Source organism: Synchiropus splendidus, chromosome 10 (genome assembly GCF_027744825.2).
Source record: "Synchiropus splendidus isolate RoL2022-P1 chromosome 10, RoL_Sspl_1.0, whole genome shotgun sequence".
NCBI classification, from domain to species: domain Eukaryota; kingdom Metazoa; phylum Chordata; class Actinopteri; order Syngnathiformes; family Callionymidae; genus Synchiropus; species Synchiropus splendidus.
In genome coordinates, this window is record NC_071343.1 from 21,680,536 (window position 1) to 21,699,217 (window position 18,682).

General features: G+C 39.9%; 1 protein-coding gene across 1 annotated transcript in view; it reads right to left on the reverse strand.

The window, feature by feature from the left end:
- The window catches only part of ptpn4a (protein tyrosine phosphatase non-receptor type 4a), a 51,277-nt gene that overhangs the window by 4,283 nt on the left and 28,312 nt on the right, over positions 1-18,682 (reverse strand). The window contains exons 5-24 of the mRNA XM_053876636.1: positions 17,772-17,850; positions 17,047-17,091; positions 16,765-16,817; positions 14,042-14,162; positions 13,727-13,814; positions 13,005-13,093; positions 10,644-10,707; positions 9,166-9,338; positions 8,237-8,305; positions 8,025-8,159; positions 7,455-7,616; positions 5,325-5,484; positions 4,941-5,024; positions 4,755-4,811; positions 4,356-4,512; positions 2,748-2,914; positions 2,520-2,610; positions 2,293-2,354; positions 1,449-1,595; positions 1,159-1,287 (exon numbers count right to left, since the gene is read on the reverse strand). Coding sequence (XP_053732611.1) covers positions 1,159-1,287; positions 1,449-1,595; positions 2,293-2,354; positions 2,520-2,610; positions 2,748-2,914; positions 4,356-4,512; positions 4,755-4,811; positions 4,941-5,024; positions 5,325-5,484; positions 7,455-7,616; positions 8,025-8,159; positions 8,237-8,305; positions 9,166-9,338; positions 10,644-10,707; positions 13,005-13,093; positions 13,727-13,814; positions 14,042-14,162; positions 16,765-16,817; positions 17,047-17,091; positions 17,772-17,850 — 2,132 coding nt within the window. The remainder of the gene's footprint in view (positions 1-1,158; positions 1,288-1,448; positions 1,596-2,292; positions 2,355-2,519; positions 2,611-2,747; positions 2,915-4,355; positions 4,513-4,754; positions 4,812-4,940; positions 5,025-5,324; positions 5,485-7,454; positions 7,617-8,024; positions 8,160-8,236; positions 8,306-9,165; positions 9,339-10,643; positions 10,708-13,004; positions 13,094-13,726; positions 13,815-14,041; positions 14,163-16,764; positions 16,818-17,046; positions 17,092-17,771; positions 17,851-18,682) is intronic.

Here is an 18,682-nt window from a genome sequence, read left to right on the forward strand (position 1 = left end):
TAATATGAAGAAACAGCTACTAACATGTATTTTAAATATATAAACAATTTCCAACCACAGTTCTGATATGAACAATTCTAGCATGCCACTTGCCAGACAGCTTAGTGATTTAGTCCTCAACACATTTGCCATCACAGTCATGCTTAACATAAAAAAATCAATTATCAGTTGAAGGATGGTAGAGCGTCTTTGAGCTTAATGTCAAGAATTGGTCAAGTTCCATCAAGTTCGCTCCACACGCAGCAGTTTGGTCTGAGTGAATGTGGGTCATGCAGCTCATTGGCTCGGCATGAACAATTCTGTCTCAGGCATTGTAGTTGAGTTCAGATCCATTGAGCATTCAGCTCAGAGGCCATATTGTGTAGAAGTTATGATGAGGGTTCCTCAACTGTACACACTGACTTCATTGTGGATTTAAATAAACTTGGACAATGAAGTCACACAACCACACAACATCCAGATGTGGCTCAGTGTGGTCACATTGCTGATACTTTCTGCTTGTCTTTCATTGCTTTCACACCAACTATAGCAGAGTTTTAGAAGTCTGCAACCTCTGACAAGTGTTGAATCCATAACTTAACACCAAGAATGCACTGTTCCTCCTCTAAACTGCCTCCATGCATCACCACGCACGCCCATTAATCTCTATAGCAACAGTGACAGGCAGAGGGGAATGCACAGTGCCCTCTACTACAGTATGTCAAAGGTCATGGTGCAGGAGCAACATGTTGGGCAATAATCCTCCCACGAAACACTAGGGAGGTAATAAACATATATATTTTCCAAAGCGTAGCTACCGACAATAAATCACACACATGCCAACAACACAGTGTGCATGAGCAAACTCAAATATCCAGCAAACACACAAATGTGTTGTTTTAATTCAAGTTGCGCAGGCCGACCTTTTTTAAGGCCATGTGACCGACTGGGGTGTTTGGTTTTCATAGCAACCCAATGCCAGCCAGAAAAAGAACAACCCACACTGGTTTCTATGGCAACATTCCTCCTCAGAATACTCAGTGGCTCTCCAAGACTTAAATCCCCCAACCTCAGTTTAGACGATAGATTGACAGAATCAACCCTCCAAATTTACTCAGTTTATCATCCAAATTGTCCTCTGTTCTGCTTTCTAAATGTTTTTCAGAACAGTTTAATCACCTGTGAGTGAGTGAGAGTCATCTCCCGGACCAAGAAGGCAGAGTTGCCCTCCTCGTTGTGGCACGTAACAGTAAAGTCTCCATAGGTGGCACTGCTGTCAGGGTTGGGCCAGTACTGGTGGCACTTGACCTGAGAACCACACAGACATATCGCTCATTAAACAAGTCGAACCAGCTCAGATGAATGTCTCAATGCAACTTTGTCTACAGTCTTCTGGTTTATTGATTTATGACAAATTAACTTGAATATGAACTGGAATTTCCACATGTAAACAAATCTTTTTTACGAACCCGTCCTCGCTCCACCTGCGTCGTCAGCATGACCACCATGGACGAGCCTTGCTCCCAGGTCATTTGCCAGAAGTCGGGGCAGGTGTTGGGCAGAGGACCCTGGCATGCTATGTAACGGTTGATCAGACTGGAGGCGGGAATCTCCATCTACACAAACACAGGTTGAGAGGGGAGTGAAGTTGAGGCTCATGGGATTATCGGTCACATTTTCAATCCAGTCAGATGCAGGTCATTTTGTGAAGACATGCTCAGGAAACAGGGAATTTGATTAAAATAAATGAAAAAATCTGCGTGTTTAATAATAGACTGCTATGGAGAAAAGTCACAGAATTAAAAAAATAAAAATAAAACCAATAACCATTATATGTAGCCGGTACATTATCTAAGCGCTCAAAAAAACTACTCAAAAAATGCGTTGAACTTGGGTAGAGTAATAATGACAAGACAAGACAAGACATACATACATGATATATTTTTCAATTAAATAGGTCACTCACATAATCTAAAAGCAGGGTAACAAGAAAAAAGTTGAAGTGTGTTTGAATTTAACATACAATTGCATTTTCCCTGCATGCAACACTTTCCAATTATGCAGGTAATGCAACGTTGTTCACCAAGATATTGTTTCAATTATAATACATATATTAAAGGTAATGACGCACGAACACAGCAGATTTGTATGACTGCATCCCTGCAAGACTTTTAGATATATACTACTTGCACTGGGCACAAAAACATTGCCAACGTCGTGGTTACAACCTGCATTTAGTTGATACCAGAGGAGGCCACCTACATGCACTGTGTGCAGTCATACATAACACATCACACAAGAAGGAGCACTCACATTGATGTAATTCGCATTGATGTAGTCATCTGTGCTTTTGAGGATGACCCGGGTTGCATCGTCTGCACATAGAAATAGAAAGTGCATTAGGTGCGAGGCATGGCTTTGAGAAACAATCAAGACCAAACTACAGAAATGTAAGCAAGAAGAAAGGCTGGTGGAAGCAAATGTACTGGAACTCAAACTCCAAATAGAAAGTATTGCTTGGGTGTTCCAACGTAACTCACAAGGGGAGATGTCTCTGTAGCGGTTTTTAGAAACGTTCTGAGGTAACTTGGCACACAGCATGGTCATCCCCGGCCTCTTCCTGTACAGTTGCTGTAAAAAAAAAAAACCACCACAATAGAGACATTCACATCACGATAGTGTGCTTCATCAACACAAACCTAATGGGATGTTTGAATTTAGCACGCACTACAGAACAGGAAGTGATTCTGTTAGTGTTCATAACGTACATCAAACTGTGCCAGTATGGCTCCACTGCTCAAGCCTTCTCTAAGTGTGGCCATCGAGTCCCTCAGAGCATGCTGGTCAATCTGGGTGGGGTCTTGGGGGGACTTCTCTGGGATGTACTGAAAGTCGGGCTCAGAATCCACCTTCTCCTCCACGACGTCATAGATGGCTGGATGGGACAGAATCACAACGAGTCACAGTTAATGTGTGCAAGAGATGGACTGAAGCCGACTTGACATACTCCATGCAGAGACGGAGTCAGGTGTATGCTGAGAGGTAAAGGGGGATGGAATGCATAGTTCCATAGCAGGGTCTTTGACCCAGTAAAAACACCAAGCATTTCCATGTCCAATCATGTTAAATAAAGGACATATTCCAATCTTTTTCTAAAAGCATAATGCAGTTTAAACTTGTATGCCCTAACACAATGTTGAAGAGCACAATGTAGTCCAAATCAGAAGTCAGCTAGCGCCGTCACACAGAAAGCATTACGTGGCAAAACAATGTGAACCGGCCGCTAAGTTCCAGCTGACTGACCGGCATTCATGACCCACTTCTTGATGCGAGTGTGGGACATTGATGACCGCATGTGGCACAAAGTGATGAGTGATCCACTCATTTGCGATCCTCTTGACTTATGCTGTAAGAGCAGAAGTAATCCAAACTTCATTGATCATCACTGCACTCCACCATCATTGAATATTCTCCTTTACATTGTGACTTTTCTTACTGAAATCCAAATGGTCATATAAGCAGGTGCCCTACATTGGTCTATGTTCACCAACACCGTTGTTAAATGTCATCTATGACCAAATGCCTTGGATGCATCATTCTCTATTGCCTTTGTTGGATTTGACTTTTTTAACCTTTGGCTTTTACTGCCTACCTAGTAGGCAAATCTGTAGCACATGTCTTTCTTACAAACCTGTTCGTCAAAAACATGACAACACACAAGAAAGAAATGTTTGAGTCAATGTTTATAAAAGCCAAAATGATTCTTACCCGCCTATATCATGTTTAGAAACATACAACCAAATGTCATCAAGAGGACACATGGTGCTTAAAACACATCCTTGCAAAAATGCATCAGCACATCTTACTAATTCTGCTGGTAGTATGGTCATGTTAACTCATTGAAACACTTTGTTATTTTAAATATCTAGAATTAGTTTCAATGACCTCCACAGCCTGTCCTAAATGTCCTGCCTGATGGCAACAGTCAGCACAACATTTTATCTGCAGCTAGTTACCCCAGAGAGATTAGTTGGGTTCCATTAGCACTCAGATCCCACAGCATATGATGATATTCCGCACACACTATATTTTGAAGAACAAATTGCTTTCAGAGCATGTCTTCAGAGACGGTGGAATGGTGGCATGAACAGCAGATTAAGGCGGGCAGCAGAGATTCTCAAAGAAACCAGTGCGTGTATCTCATTCCCACTGAAAAATTAGAATTAGCGAAAGGCAACCATTGCTTTTGAAAGCAGGTGGCCTTCCATGTAGATACAATTGCTTCCTCGGACCCACGCTTAAAAGTAGCACAAAATGTATAGATTATTTAGAAATCGCACACACCAAAAATCAACCATCTTCATGATGCAACTAACCATTTGGTCGGACCAGTAGGATAAGTTCTCCTGAGTGGCTCTCACAGCTCGCCTTAATGAACATGACCACTTGGTCGTGGGTGTGGTCAGAGATGTCCCGTCCATTTATGAGGACAACTTGGTCACCCTCGTTCAAGCGCGGCACACATAGGTCAGCCTGAGGAAGGAGAAACACAATAATGATCTTCCTTTTTTTTTATTAAAGAAAACCTGGGTGAAAACATGAGCTCCACATGTCGGTTGTTGAACAAGAACATATCTTGCTTTACATTCCAGTGCAAACACCTTTCTTAGCCTTCATTGACTGCTTAAAAAATGTAAATCTAAATACAGTGAATGTATTTACATATTGTTAGCGAGAACTGTACAACCAATGATTTGGCAACTTTGCACACTTACCGATGTTCCAGGTGCCACTCTCGACACAATAATGGGCATTTTCTGGTCAGCTCCGCCCTGCAACCACACAGACAACACACATGAGTATCAGATACATGAATTAGGTTCACTTCATCACTAATAAATTGTCATTTTTCTGGATAGTACCACAAACAGCGAATACATAATCTACACTCTCTTCTTCACCTTAACGTTGAAGCCAAATCGTCCGTGTTCATCCGGCCTCATCTTGATCAAAACCAGATTATCATGTGGGACCACTCCATTAAGCTGGAAGAGCAGAGTTCAGGAAACACATCAAATCCAAATCAGGCTTCACATCCTTTTATATCATAATCCTCACTGAGGACACAGAAGACGGTTTAAATAACAACTAAACAATATTTCAATAAGTGTGACATTTTATGAATATAAAACATCACACGGAAGACAAGGTGCTTTTGTGGATAACATTCAAGTTCAAAACTAATTCCAGTGACACAGCAAGATCAAACATTTTTTTCTGGATTCATGAAACACTTGTTTCTGAGTCCCATTCAGTGTGGTGAGCGAACATGCTGCAGCACTGACCGTGGTCTTGTCATTGTTGACAGGAACATCGTACATCTCATTCAGGTGGTTGTCCAGGAGACTCTGTTGAGAATGGGCCTGGATGATCTGACTCAGGGTCTTTCTGCTCAGCTGCTTAGGGGGCAGAGCTGGAGGCTGACCATCCACACCTTCAGGAGACCTGCAAATGGAGGAGAAAGGGGGTGAGTCTTTAGCAGCAGTCCAGATACTTCAATGAAAATAAACACCAACTTGTGTTTAAATTAGTAACCAAGTCCTTTAAAACTTTTATCCAGGATTGGCATTGCAACTTTGAAATCATGCAATCAAACTATTCCGGTGACGAAATACAAGACTAACAGATGGAGAGACAGACAGAGGAGTACCTGCCACGACTTAGTGAACTAAGGGTTTTACCTCAGGTAAAGTCAGACCAGACAGTCAAGTCATTGGCTGTTGCCAATGAGTGTCTTTATCACACAGGCACAGGGGTTTCTCAACAGTCAGAGATGTTTCTTTTGTTTTGGTTGCTGCCACTTTTTTCTGTTTTCTTTGATATGTTTCATCATGAATGTCTTTGTGCCAGCCTCGTGTTGCATGTTGACTCAAGGTCATTCATAACCTCTTGAACTACGCAGCTGGAAGAGCATGGATAATTCACTTTTGATTGAGAGAATGTTCTGAACAACAACTCATCACACAGCGCTAAAAACAATCTGAGGATGAACAGAAGGTAGTGTGGAACCATAAATGAATGGAATCAGCCTGTTATTTCACTCAGCAGCACAGAATCATACTGAAGCATCATCTGATGAATGTAATACGCAGTAAATAAGGTATATTGGTGGATAGAAAAATGGAGCATTGTTGTCATTTTGAATCATCAATTATACTCGCGTTATTGCTGTGTATATCGTACTGTGCAGTTCTTTTCGTTTTGGTATGATCATGTAGCACTGCAAATATAATGTGTTCACATCCTTTTTTTGTAATGCTGAAATAATTCCGCGAATAAATTATAAATCACATTGGCTGTCTGCTGAAAATGTTTATCACAACATCCCAAAAGCATCTTGCTTTGTTGATGTCTTTGATGCTGTTGATTTAAATGCTTTGAACTATTTAAAGATGCTTCACATTTAATCAGACAAATCATCCAGGTTCACATCCCTGAAATGAATTGAAATGGTTCTTCAGTCCCGTGTAGTGTCCACGCCTCCAACACAAATATAAAGACATACATCAGTAACACTGCACTTAAAAGAGAGAGAAGGAAGCCAGTCAGTCTGACAAGTAATCAAGAATAAAGAATAAAGTGTAAGGTTTCTGAGGCAATTCAATAGAATTGTCATTTCATGTCCTGTAGTTGTAAATGACTGCATTAGATTTAGGGTTGTTGTCTTTAAGCATGTTTAGCTAACTCCCTTTCCCAAAGAAGTTGAAAAAGTAAAAAAAGAAAAAAAGTCAAATTCAATTAATTGGAATCAGAACTTTCAAGTGTGTGTGGATGGTGTGTGCCCTGTGATAGACTGACTTCCTGTCCAGGGTGTATTCTTGCCTCTCGCCCAATGACTGCTGGGATAGGCAGCAGCACTCCCTGCAACCCTAAACAGGACTAAGTGGTGGTTAAATGACTGACTTCTGTTTAACTTCACCCAGGTTATTTTAATTAGAGAACAGGCACATAATACAAAGCTTTTTCAGTTCTGCCACAAAATAAATTCACAGGCACACAAAACTCAAAGAACAAGAGTGTTAAGATCAGTGATTTATGTCAAACACTTCACCAGGAATTTTATTAAATACTTAATGCTTTATAGAAGCACACAAAATAACATGCACATCCATACACTAATTCCAAGCTCCTTCTCTGCCGTTCAGTCAGCTATAAACACATTTTACGGGATGCTTTTTAAAGGGCTTGTCTTTCCAAAGGGGCCAGCTAAGTGACACTGGGAGAGGGTGTGAACTCTTGAGAGAAGCCACAGACACAGTCAGACATTTAAAAAAAAACATCCACACAGCAGTATGGTCAGACAGTGTGGCACTATTCGTGACTTCAATTGAAACTCAAAATTACACTGCCAAATTTCATTATCTGGGTGTTTTTGCAGTCAAAGTAATGACAGTCGTGAAACGAAAAACACTTACGGGGTCGAGTCCAAACTGATGCTGTTGGCCTGTGTGGATGAGGCTGATTTATGATTGGAAGAAAAGACAGGAAGGCTGGGGGAAGTGTGGATCACATGATCGACCAGGTGTCCGACTGACGAGGGACGCAGCCGAGTGCCTTCTTGGATGAAAAGTGAGTTTCTGCAATGGGACAGAAATGCAGATTGTCACGGAGTTTGAACGATGAAGAAATCACGATTTTCAAATTAACACAGAAGTAGTGACTGGTGGAAAATGTGTGGTTGTCTCAATCATCCTCAGTTGGTTTAGTAAAAGTTTGTATTTCCAAATAACAAAGCCACATTTACTCACAGCAGCACTACAGGAAGTAATTAGCTTAAAGCAGCGTATTTAACAAAACGCTGGAGAGGAAAACAATGAGCTCATAGTCTCTAGTTGAAGAAAATCTTATACTCAATAATAAATGCAAAAACAAAAGGAAAATAAAAGCACATCAATTGAAAAGTCTTCCATGCTTTACCCATGAATGCCCGAGAATGTGTTTGAGGCATGTCATGGTCTGGGATGACCTGTGGTGTTTAAACTCACTGATTTGGCGTGCCAGGTGGGGAGCGAGTGGGCAGACTCTGGGTCTCCAGTCTCTCGTCTGATAGGCTGTTCCTGCTCACTGCCTCCCAGTCAGTCCCTCCCATCAACTTCCTGGCCAGCGGTTTGCTGGGTGATCTGTTGACAGACACAAGAAGACTCCATTGTCACAGGCATCTGTTCCAGTATTGTCCTTTTTAATGATGGTGGTTTACCTGGCAAACACTCTGTCTTTGATGCCTTTTTCCTTCCCGTACTGTACAGACTGCACCTCTGTCCTCCCACTAAACATACCACAAAGCAAACATGTCAACAGACAGCTGTAATCTGTCAGCCGTACGTCGAAGGATAAGAACACAGGCCAGAGCTCATTAGAAAATATCTCAATATACGATCATGTTTGATGAGTTGAACATCTAAATAATAACATTTGCGTCAAATGAGTGACAGAATACAGAAAGGAAGACGTTGAGAGAGTTGCATTTTTGGGAGACAAATTGGCTAATTATAGAAAATATGACCGTTAATGTCAAAGCTCAAGGCTCTTGATAAATAAACAACATGCACGACATCACACTGAAGTTCAGTCAGGGTGCTGAATAATTCCACACAGACCCCACACAGTAAACAGAATTGTAAATGCAGTAACACAAGGGCACTGAGGTGTCATATGGTGCAGCGGATGTTCCCCAGTATCAGTCATTTCTTTTAGATGACCCTTCACTCTCATCTTATATTGTGTTTTGCTTTCCAAGTGAGAGAACAGATTTTTACTTAATGTTGTTTTCATAACCAAAACAACCCATCTCTTGATTGACTGTTGCCTGTTAACTCATTACTTTACGGCAATCAGTGATCAATAAAAGAAACACACCAGTGGAGTGTGTGTTGTGTAATCTTGGATGGAGCAACAGGGTTTAAACAGAAAAAACACGATGCAGCAACTGAAGTATCACATTCAGGTGCAAAAGAAAATATTTTCTCTCGCCAAACTATGAATTTCTCACTCTCTTGTTTTACATACATAACAGTCAAACAGCCTCTTAATTACATATAGAATGCAATAAAAAGGCATATGAGAATCTTGAAAGAAGGTTTTTGATCATTGTATACAGGGACTGCGACTGTGTCTGCGAGTGCTCACCAGTATCTGAACTTTGATCCCAGGGTGAAGTAGTGGGAGAAGAAGTTCTTCTGCGGTGGGATCGGTCGTTCTAGTCTGAAGAACGTGTGGTGTTCCACACAGGACTTCCACAGGTTTTTACAGGCTCTGTAGTTCACCATATTGAAACCCAACAGTGTCTCCCGGGTTTCAGTCTGCGCAAAGACAATAAGGGAGAACTGTGTTCAAGTTATTTTCCAGTCAAGTCTTTAACAGTGTTTTGGACACAGTTCGTGCTCAATCCGATTTCGGTGAAAAGACGGAGTGACATTCCAGAGACAGTGTTGTTTTCTCCACAATGACTCAGAACTCAGAACACACTACTTAGTGCCTTAACTTGTTGTCATACACATTAAATGTAAATTAATATTGTATTTATTTAATGCTTGGATGGTTTGCTAGCCTAATGTTTTGTCTTACGAAAAATGTAGAGGCTACATCCGCTGAGAGCTACTCTCAATATGTATCCAGCAAAAATAAATACATAAATAGATAAATAAATAAATAAATAAATCATAAAAAAAAATGTCACATTGACAGTTTTGATTACACCCTAAGCACCAAGACAAAACAAGAACAAAACGAATGAATCCCCGCACAGGGCATAAATTCAACAGCGATTCCTGAACTAGTTTCCCTCAACACAAAAATGTGATTATATTTCTTAAGGAGAAATGTTTATTATGACTAATGATTGTTCATATTGTTAGCAGCCTCATTTGTTAGAAACACATTTAAATAATGGCACAAGCAGGCACTTTTATGTAACGGAAGACAGAATGTGCACATACTAAGGAAATACATTGAAATTGCCTCAGTCTTCTGCTGAGCCCCAAATTCTCCTCTGAATAACTCTTCTGAATAACTGAACAAGAACAAGAGATGATTGACTGAAGTATGGCTGCCAATGTATCCATTCAATACTTCACTCGAGACAAGGTTGGTAAGGTTGTGGATATGACCCGCTTCCTGAGCCACAGTCACCCCACTTACCATTTTAAGTAGCAAAGATAGTCAACGATTCTGAAATGATCACCCTGCTTACATTTATATTTGCGGTGAACATTAAGTTTGGGTTGATCCTTCATCTCTATGGTTGTTGTGTTGTGTTAGAAAGAGAAGACCCACTTGCCCAGCAGTTGATGCTGAACATAGAGACGGATTAAAAGAGAAACAACGAGGACACAGACGGCAGGGGGGCTAATCCCACCCTGATGAGAGATACGTATTCCGACACTGAACATAGACAATGATTCAGTCCACATGAAAACCGCAGCACAACCATGCTCACACAAAGAGACAGTCAGTAGAGGATGTAAAGCTGCTTTGCCGCCTTTATGTGTACATGTGAGTGGTTCTTTTTCCTTTTCAGTTGAAACATACAAGCTACAGAAACACAGAAAATCTGTCCATTATATTAGTATAAAACTAGGTTTGGGAGAGAGTGCAGACTAACTCACCGGCTCTCTTCTGAGCTGGATGAAGAACTGCTTACATTTGAAAGAGATTTTCACAATTTTCAACCTGGAAAAAAACAGACATTCACCAATTTAGACAAACCTGTTTCATTAAAGTATATGTCACTTTTTTGTTGTCACAATTTGTATTTAACAAATGCATACCTGTATATAATATAATACATAGCACCATTCAATATTTCTTTATGAGTCAGACAGAGTGGAAAGAGCATATAATGAGTGAAATAACATTTAGAAAAGTCATTTGCAGTGGAAAATGCAAACATAAAGGACACATTTTAAGTTAAGTTAAGTTAAAAATATGTGATAAAAAAAAAAAGAAACGATCATAAAAACAATGAATGTAAAAAAAAGTTAAAAAATACAGACATCTTCAACATATGTATTGGTTTTTGTGCTCTTCATTCAGTAAATACAATCTGTTGATAATATTGTACATGCCAGTATGTACCGACTATACGAGCACTGCCTATTTAACCTAAAAAAAATACAAATTAAAAGAAGCAAACTTGTTCTTAGCCTTGTATGGAGATGACTGATACAGTATACTTAAATCACACTATCTGAAGCCTATTCAGCCATGCGGTCTCATTATAGAAACAAAAATGATACACGAAAGCAAAAGCTACTGTACATAACAGATGGCTCACCACATTAGTAAGCAAGGTGTCTGCTATTTCTTCTTCCACTCATACATTAGGACTCATGACTCAAGGTGACAAAATAAATAATTGATCTGACAGTGAACTGCCTTTTGAATTTGATTGACGTGGCAGATTATCACGTACGCAAAGACACAGGCGTCACTTCAGAAAAACACTTCGTTTCTTCTTGGGAGTGAGTATTCCATGCTTTCAAGCAAATACAACTGGATCATATAGGACTGTAAAAAGCTTGACAGTATTACAACCCATAGCAGTGAATAACGTCTACCACTGTATCAGTGCCAATTCAGACGCACAATGTATTCAAATTGATTAGTAGTAGCCAGTTGAGTTCACTGTGCCCTAAGTTGAAGCATTCATTCTTTTCTTAACACGACTCGTAAAATGCCACAAGTCTCCAGAGGTCAGTGTGGTGTAAAATAAATGCTGAAATCACATGAAGACATGCAGCGCTGGTAATAGCTGGGCTGATGTGAAGCACAGTAACTTAATCTCTTCCATGAACCCCATTGCTGCTGTGACTCATCACTCGCTGCTAAATATATTTTACATGCGTACACACACGCGCACGCACACAGACACACGCTTGTATTGCCATCCCTCTGAGGACTTTGGGAGGTTTCTCATTGGCATAATGCTTTCCCCAGCCTCTTACCCTAAACCTATCCATCCAAAACAAATGGCTAACCTTAACCACGACTGTGAATCAAACTTAATCCTAATGATAATGGCCCAGTTATTTTGAAGTCTTCATCCTCAAATGGACGTTTGGACACGTGGGAACCGGCAAAAGGTCCCCAAAAAGACATAAGGTCCCTATGAGGATAGTGCGTTGTCAGGAATTGTTCCCCATGAGGCAGTATAAACAAGCCCGCACACACAAAAAAAAAAATACTATTTTTTTAAACTATGTCCTAAGAAAATGACAACACCTGCATCTAAAACTATCCAATTTATTTAAAGCACCAACAAGTTGCCATCACAATATACAAGTGCAGATTACATGCAATTTGATTGCAACACGCAACATGAGTCGATTGCTGGAACCAGTTAAGTGCTGGCTACGATCTGGTGGCAAGAATAGAGACAATTCACTGTTTGATTCATTAAAATAGTGCTGATATGGAAAAACAGACGGCAAGACCAAAGTGGTGCCAAAAAGATGCCTCAAGAATTTATGTGGCATCAATCAAAGTCGTTGGCTAAATTTAGTTAATGGGAGAAGATGAATCAACAAATGGATGAGAAAGACAGTATTTCATTAACCCTGTTCCACAAAATCTAACAATGAATGAATGAATCTCAGTGAAAGTATGTAATTACTTTCCGCCACGTTGACAACAATATAATGACAATGTTTGTGGGTGAAAGCTTACAGGAAGTGAAATCTTGAGATTCAGCTGTTTCAGTCCCAAGCACAAAAACACAAATGGGAGGGTCAATGGGGCTTTTAAATGTTTAGAAATGTTTTACATGGCAATACAGATTGAAGACTCCAACAACAGTTGCCAAAATTGAGAAATAACAATAGAAAATGAAAAATAACTGTGGTAAGGTACATTATAGTAAGACGTCCGTGATAAGGAAATATTAGATGATGCATGGCCCTGCCTACTTACTTAGAACTGAACCCATCAGAATATCATATTATTTCATCTTGTTTGCATGTGTTACTCACCATGGAAAATAGTTGATCCGTACCCTGTTCTTGTAAACCACAATCCCTGCAGACATCACCCCAATGAGAATCTCTGTGTTGCTCTGGTCCTGAAAGAGACATGGAATTTTGCTGAAAGCAGTTGCACAGGGGATATAAAACAGCAAGAGTGGAGAGAAAGGAAGAAAACAAAACACAATTCCAAGGCTGATTTCAAAGGCATAACTCTATAACCGCTTTAGGAAATGCATAGTAGGTGCATATCTCCACCAGGCCTCAATCTTCACTGATGCAAATGAAACAAGTTGATGTCCACATGTTGGCAAGCCTGAAATGTTGCAGTACCATTTTTGACATCACATTTAAACCCTTTCAGTAGTGATGCAAGCATACTAAATACCAGTCAATGTTACTTATATTCACAATAATCTAATTGCACATTCATTTAGAATTCTACGTTTAGTGTTCTAAATAAGTTAAAAAAAAATTAAAAAAAATAACATTGAACACTTCAAACCATCTCATTCATTGTAGAAAAGTGAACTCAACAAAACTTGAGGAATCTTGAGGAAGTTTGAGTTGTTTTGCAGTTGATTATTAGATGGAGTTTCTTTCTAATCACATTCTTGGTTTGGCGTATAATCTAAAAATCATTTTCAATGTCATGTGCACAGGATGCAGTGGCGGCTGTGAGAAAACCAAAAGAAACAAACATGGCTGAGGCAGAATCCAATGTTACTTACTCTTGCATAGTGCAGCTCCACCCCATAGAGCTCTAGCGTGCGTGCTGTGTTCAGATAATTAAACTCTGACTGGGCAGGAGATAGGCCACTGAGAGAGAGACACAAACATCAGTAAAACAGATAGCTGTGTGTGTGTGGGTAGGTGGGTGTAAACGGAAGTGCACGCATGTGAAAGAGCCATGGAGAGATGGAAATTGGGAGAGCAAGCAGTGCAAATGCAAAGGATTACTTTAACGTACCACATGATGACGCAGAGTGGTTTATTTTAACCGTCAAGTGAGCAACGTGCACATGTGACAGTCCCGCAGAGCTCACCTGTGCTGCTGGTGGTGTTTGGCAACTTCTTTGTGGAAGTCTTGTGGTGGGTTTGGGATGAAGGAGAATTCTGCTAAATAGCCAGGGGGATGCTCTACCTCATTGTAGTCACCCAACTCAGCTGCCAATCGAGGGGGAGGGAAGGGTGAGAAAGTTTAATAATACAAATTTGTTTCCACTTCAACGTCGCCACGATGCATGACAACAAACATGAAATATGATTCTTGAGACATTATTACCACTGTTAAAACGTCCATGTGCTTGTTACCACATACATGTCTGTCTGTGTGAGCTAAATGCTTTCAGTGACAATGCTTCCAGTGCTTAAAAAAGTATGAATGTAGGCAAAAAAAAGAGGTGTGCAACGGAGGTTATCACTCTATGAATGTTTCTGCAAATTAGCATTTGATATAATGAAAATAATTTAATAAGATAAAGGCACCATTTTAATCTGAATCAAGGAGATCAGGCGGAAACGTGGGAGTGAAATTCTTTCCTATCCTTCAGTGGGTTCCAGATTGCGCTCATAAGAAGACATTTTGCATTTGAAGCTCAAACCATCAATAGGCTCAAGTAGTCCCTGGACAGACCTGCTTGCTGCCTTCCTAAGCATATTGAACCACAGATCAATTTCAGCCAGCCTGTGTATTGATGTGCACATGACCTCAGGGGAGCAATACAAGTAAGGTCAACAGCTTATGTCTCAAATCGGCTGGATAATGTTGGATTTACACCATACAGCACTCATTACTTTAACACACTACAAGGTTTAGCTCCTCAGTGCTCACAGCGGAACACATAATTTCTTATTTGACCGCCAAGTCGATCATAAAATCCATACTTGAAGGCTGATAAGCTCAAAGCAGCGGAGACACGCTTCCGCTCTGGCTTTTAACAATGGCCATCAAAGCAAAAACAAGCCACTCACTTCTCTACGTTGCATGATGGATTTATAAACTGTGGCGGTAATTGAATGCTTGTGTGTGAGTCTGTGCAGGCATCTCCTCTAACAATTAATGTCTGAAAGGAAGACAGGATGTTTGCTCACCCACCATCCACCATTGTCAATATGAATAAATTATCAAACGTAACAGCTCAATGATGCAACTGTTTGTCAGGATAGAGGGAGCTACATTTCTTCTCCACAGTTAGCCAGCGTTCCGGATTTTGGGCTGTGCTTGATACTGACACAAGAGTACACAGTGGTGAAATGACACTTTAGTGTGTTTTGGAGAACAAAGCTTTGACCGGAGGATTTACAAGTGATCAGGACCAATGCTGGGGTCAAGTTAACTGATTCTGCAGTAAAGCAGATGCTTCAAGCCGTTTTGCTCCCATAGAAATGACTTATCTGCAAAATCTGAGCTCGCAGGGAACTAAGCGACCACTTTACCGCAGTGTGTGATTCTGTGTGGCCAAATCTCCCCTCTGACCTACATAGTGTTGGCTATCAAGATTTGTACACCACAGATTCAGAGGACTGCGAAGAAAATGCAAAAATAAATAAATGCATTACAAACAGCGGTTTGGATATATGCTGATGCTGAGGGGGGTGGAATCATCACACCTCAGAACTGGGTCAAACATGACAGCTTCAATGACAATTCTGAATACAATTTTAAGAGGTTTTGTTGAGGACAATCTAAATACAGCATGTTGCTGCATTTGGAAAACATCAAATATATGATAACAAGAAGTGTATTGCAATGTCACAGCTTCAACTTCAGCGGACCTTACTTGTCTGAACGACTGTACACATATCTGAGTTTCTTTCGTGACTTTCTAAATAAGCAATGACATTTCAACTGCTGTCATTGGATTGTACCTTAGATAGCAAACTGCATTGAAACTGAGTCTGAGTTTAGTTAAAACACCTACAACTCCTGATTTGGCACTTTAAAAATATATTGAGGAGAATATTTACAGATATTGATTGATTGTATCATTCACTTATCCAAGCGAAACATGACCAGAAAGAAAGAAGAACAAAACTGACACCTCAACTACTCCACTACATTTTATCTGTCATGCCCAGCAGCAGGAATTCCCTGCAATTGTACAGAAATTGCTGTGATGTCAGTCAGGCTACAGTGTTGTCCATTAATAAAGGGAGTACTTGCTAACAGTGCAGCATATCACGGGATACTGATGCTAGCTGGCTACAACCATGGCGACTGCACCAATATGCCGTGCCATATGCCTCATCTGTTAACGTTTGTCTCGGGGGTACCATGCTTCAGGTAATAAATTCTAAGGAACCACAGTACGTGATGCGGTTTAAAGCCATTGCCATTTCAATTTTAATTCCACTGAAAAATCTTTTGTATCAAGACAAGTTGACACAAATGACAGATTTAAGCCCTGCACATTAATAACTGCTAACAGGAAGGATTTGAAAAAAAAAAAAAAAACACTCCTCGACATACAAATCGACCTCATTTTGAAATACTAAATTCATTCATGAAACTTGTGAAGAGGAAATAGAACACAGTAGATCATCTTCAACCACAAATATTGGCATTAATTGACCTTTTAAAGTTGTTGTTATATTTGAACAACACAAAAATGCCAAGAAGACGGCATACGACTTGTAACAACCGTGAAGCATAATAAGAGCCATTACATTTGATGGTGGAGTAACTAAAGGGAGCACTAATGAAATTCTTCTCAAGTGCTCAGCCGTGTGCATGCATTTAGGTGTGTGTCCTGGGAGCAATACTTACATTGAACGGCGTAGGAAGCCAGCAGAGCGGCTGTGTTGTGAGGACAGGGCAATCTATGACCACAAAAACACAAGCATATTAAACTTGCATGTCATCAATACCACCTCCATTGGAAATCTTTCCTCACACATTTAGAAAAATTAACCCATGTAACCTAATAACTTGTTAATGTAAGTAATTAAAACCCACTTTCTTTCAGCACCACAGAGGTCAATTGATTGTGGAGACAAGAATCCTAAAGGGACTCAGCCGATTGATGGTATGAGAAGACAACGCACTCACCTTCCAGTCAGTATATCCTGCTTAATCTGGAGGAAATACTGATACCTACAGGAGCAAAGGAGAAGAATGATTGTGCTATTAAAAATCAGAATGGCCCAAAAGGTGACTTTAAAATATTGTTGTCAGTAATTTATATTATCAGTTGTTACAGTTGACGCTTGAAAATCCAATGTTCTCTGAGACAGAGATGAGACAATCTTTTTGCAGCGTCGCTATATTTATTTAACAAACAACCATACACAAAATTGTTTACCATCTGGAGACGTTCGCCTAAAGTTAAATAAATGTGGTCAAACAACTAGATTCAATCGGCTCTGAGGGAACTCCACGTGCGAAGGAGTCAAAGAGGTTGACGCAGAGCCACGGTCACAGCAGATCATCCTTCCACAATCATTCATAGACATTTTTATTGAAAAGTTAACAGTTATCTGTCGATTCATGTTCAACTGATGTTACCTGATAGAACACACATTGACTGTTTATTGACTGTATATAATTAAAAGGACAAGATTTAGAATGAACCCACAAATGCTAGCTGCAAACCCAACCTTTATGCTGTTGGGCATTATGCCTTTCAGTTCCAGCTCTGAAAAGAAATCAGTTTTCACGATGAACCCACTTCAACTCTTAAAGTCTTGTAAATACGCCTGCATTCATGCGCCAAACATTAATGCTGAATTATTTTAAGTAGGACTATACAGTGAAAGGTTTGTTTAAACGCATACCGTGTGTATTCTTCCTGAAGTTTGCTGGGATCTGTCACGAAAAATTTGACTCTGAAGCTCAAGTTGTGTGGTGATCCTCCTGAAAGACACACACAATTTATATTCATATTCCAGAAAACATGCTTCATGGGTTACTTGGAAAGACCTGTTCGAGAGTATCTTATTGTATGCCTTGTGAAAAACGTCAGGCTTTAGGAAAATGGGATTCAAATGAAAACCCTGAAAATGAAACAACATAGCATGACTACATTTCATGCAAGAGGATGTTAAGTTAATAAAGATTTCTAAGATGTCTTCTAGTGGCCTAACCAGCTGCAAATGCTTGGGTTAAAAAAAGGCTTAATTATTACTTAGAACAGCCACTGAGCTCATGGAAAAGGCGGTGCGCAGTCCTATTACTGTTTGACAAGCCTTCTCTCGAGGGTACAATAAATATTTAAACTTCCTCTTGAAAGGCAATATTAAAATAATTTTTATCTATGTAATCCTGGGATAGACTGCTTCAATCCTTCACTGTGTTACAGGCACCATTTTTAACTCTCATTTTCTTTATGATGTAGCAATCTGTTTTGTGGTTTTTCAAATCCTAGTAATATCTTTAAAGCACCGATTAATCAAAACATTATAGAGCACATTTAAGACTGCTTACTGATGAGGATGTATAGTTGACCAGCAACTATTTAATATGGTCTGGAATCTATTGGCATTTGTATGGGAAATACTTGGATGACTAATAATAGCAAAACATTATGAATACTTGGCATTAACTGACTATATCTCCTCTTTCATATTGCAATATAAATAGCACAGGTACGTAAAAGATGCATTACATGTAGACACCCTTTGTTTTGTTTGTCAACAGAATATGGTCGTTGATCATCGAAAACACGTCATGAAGCACCATAATATAC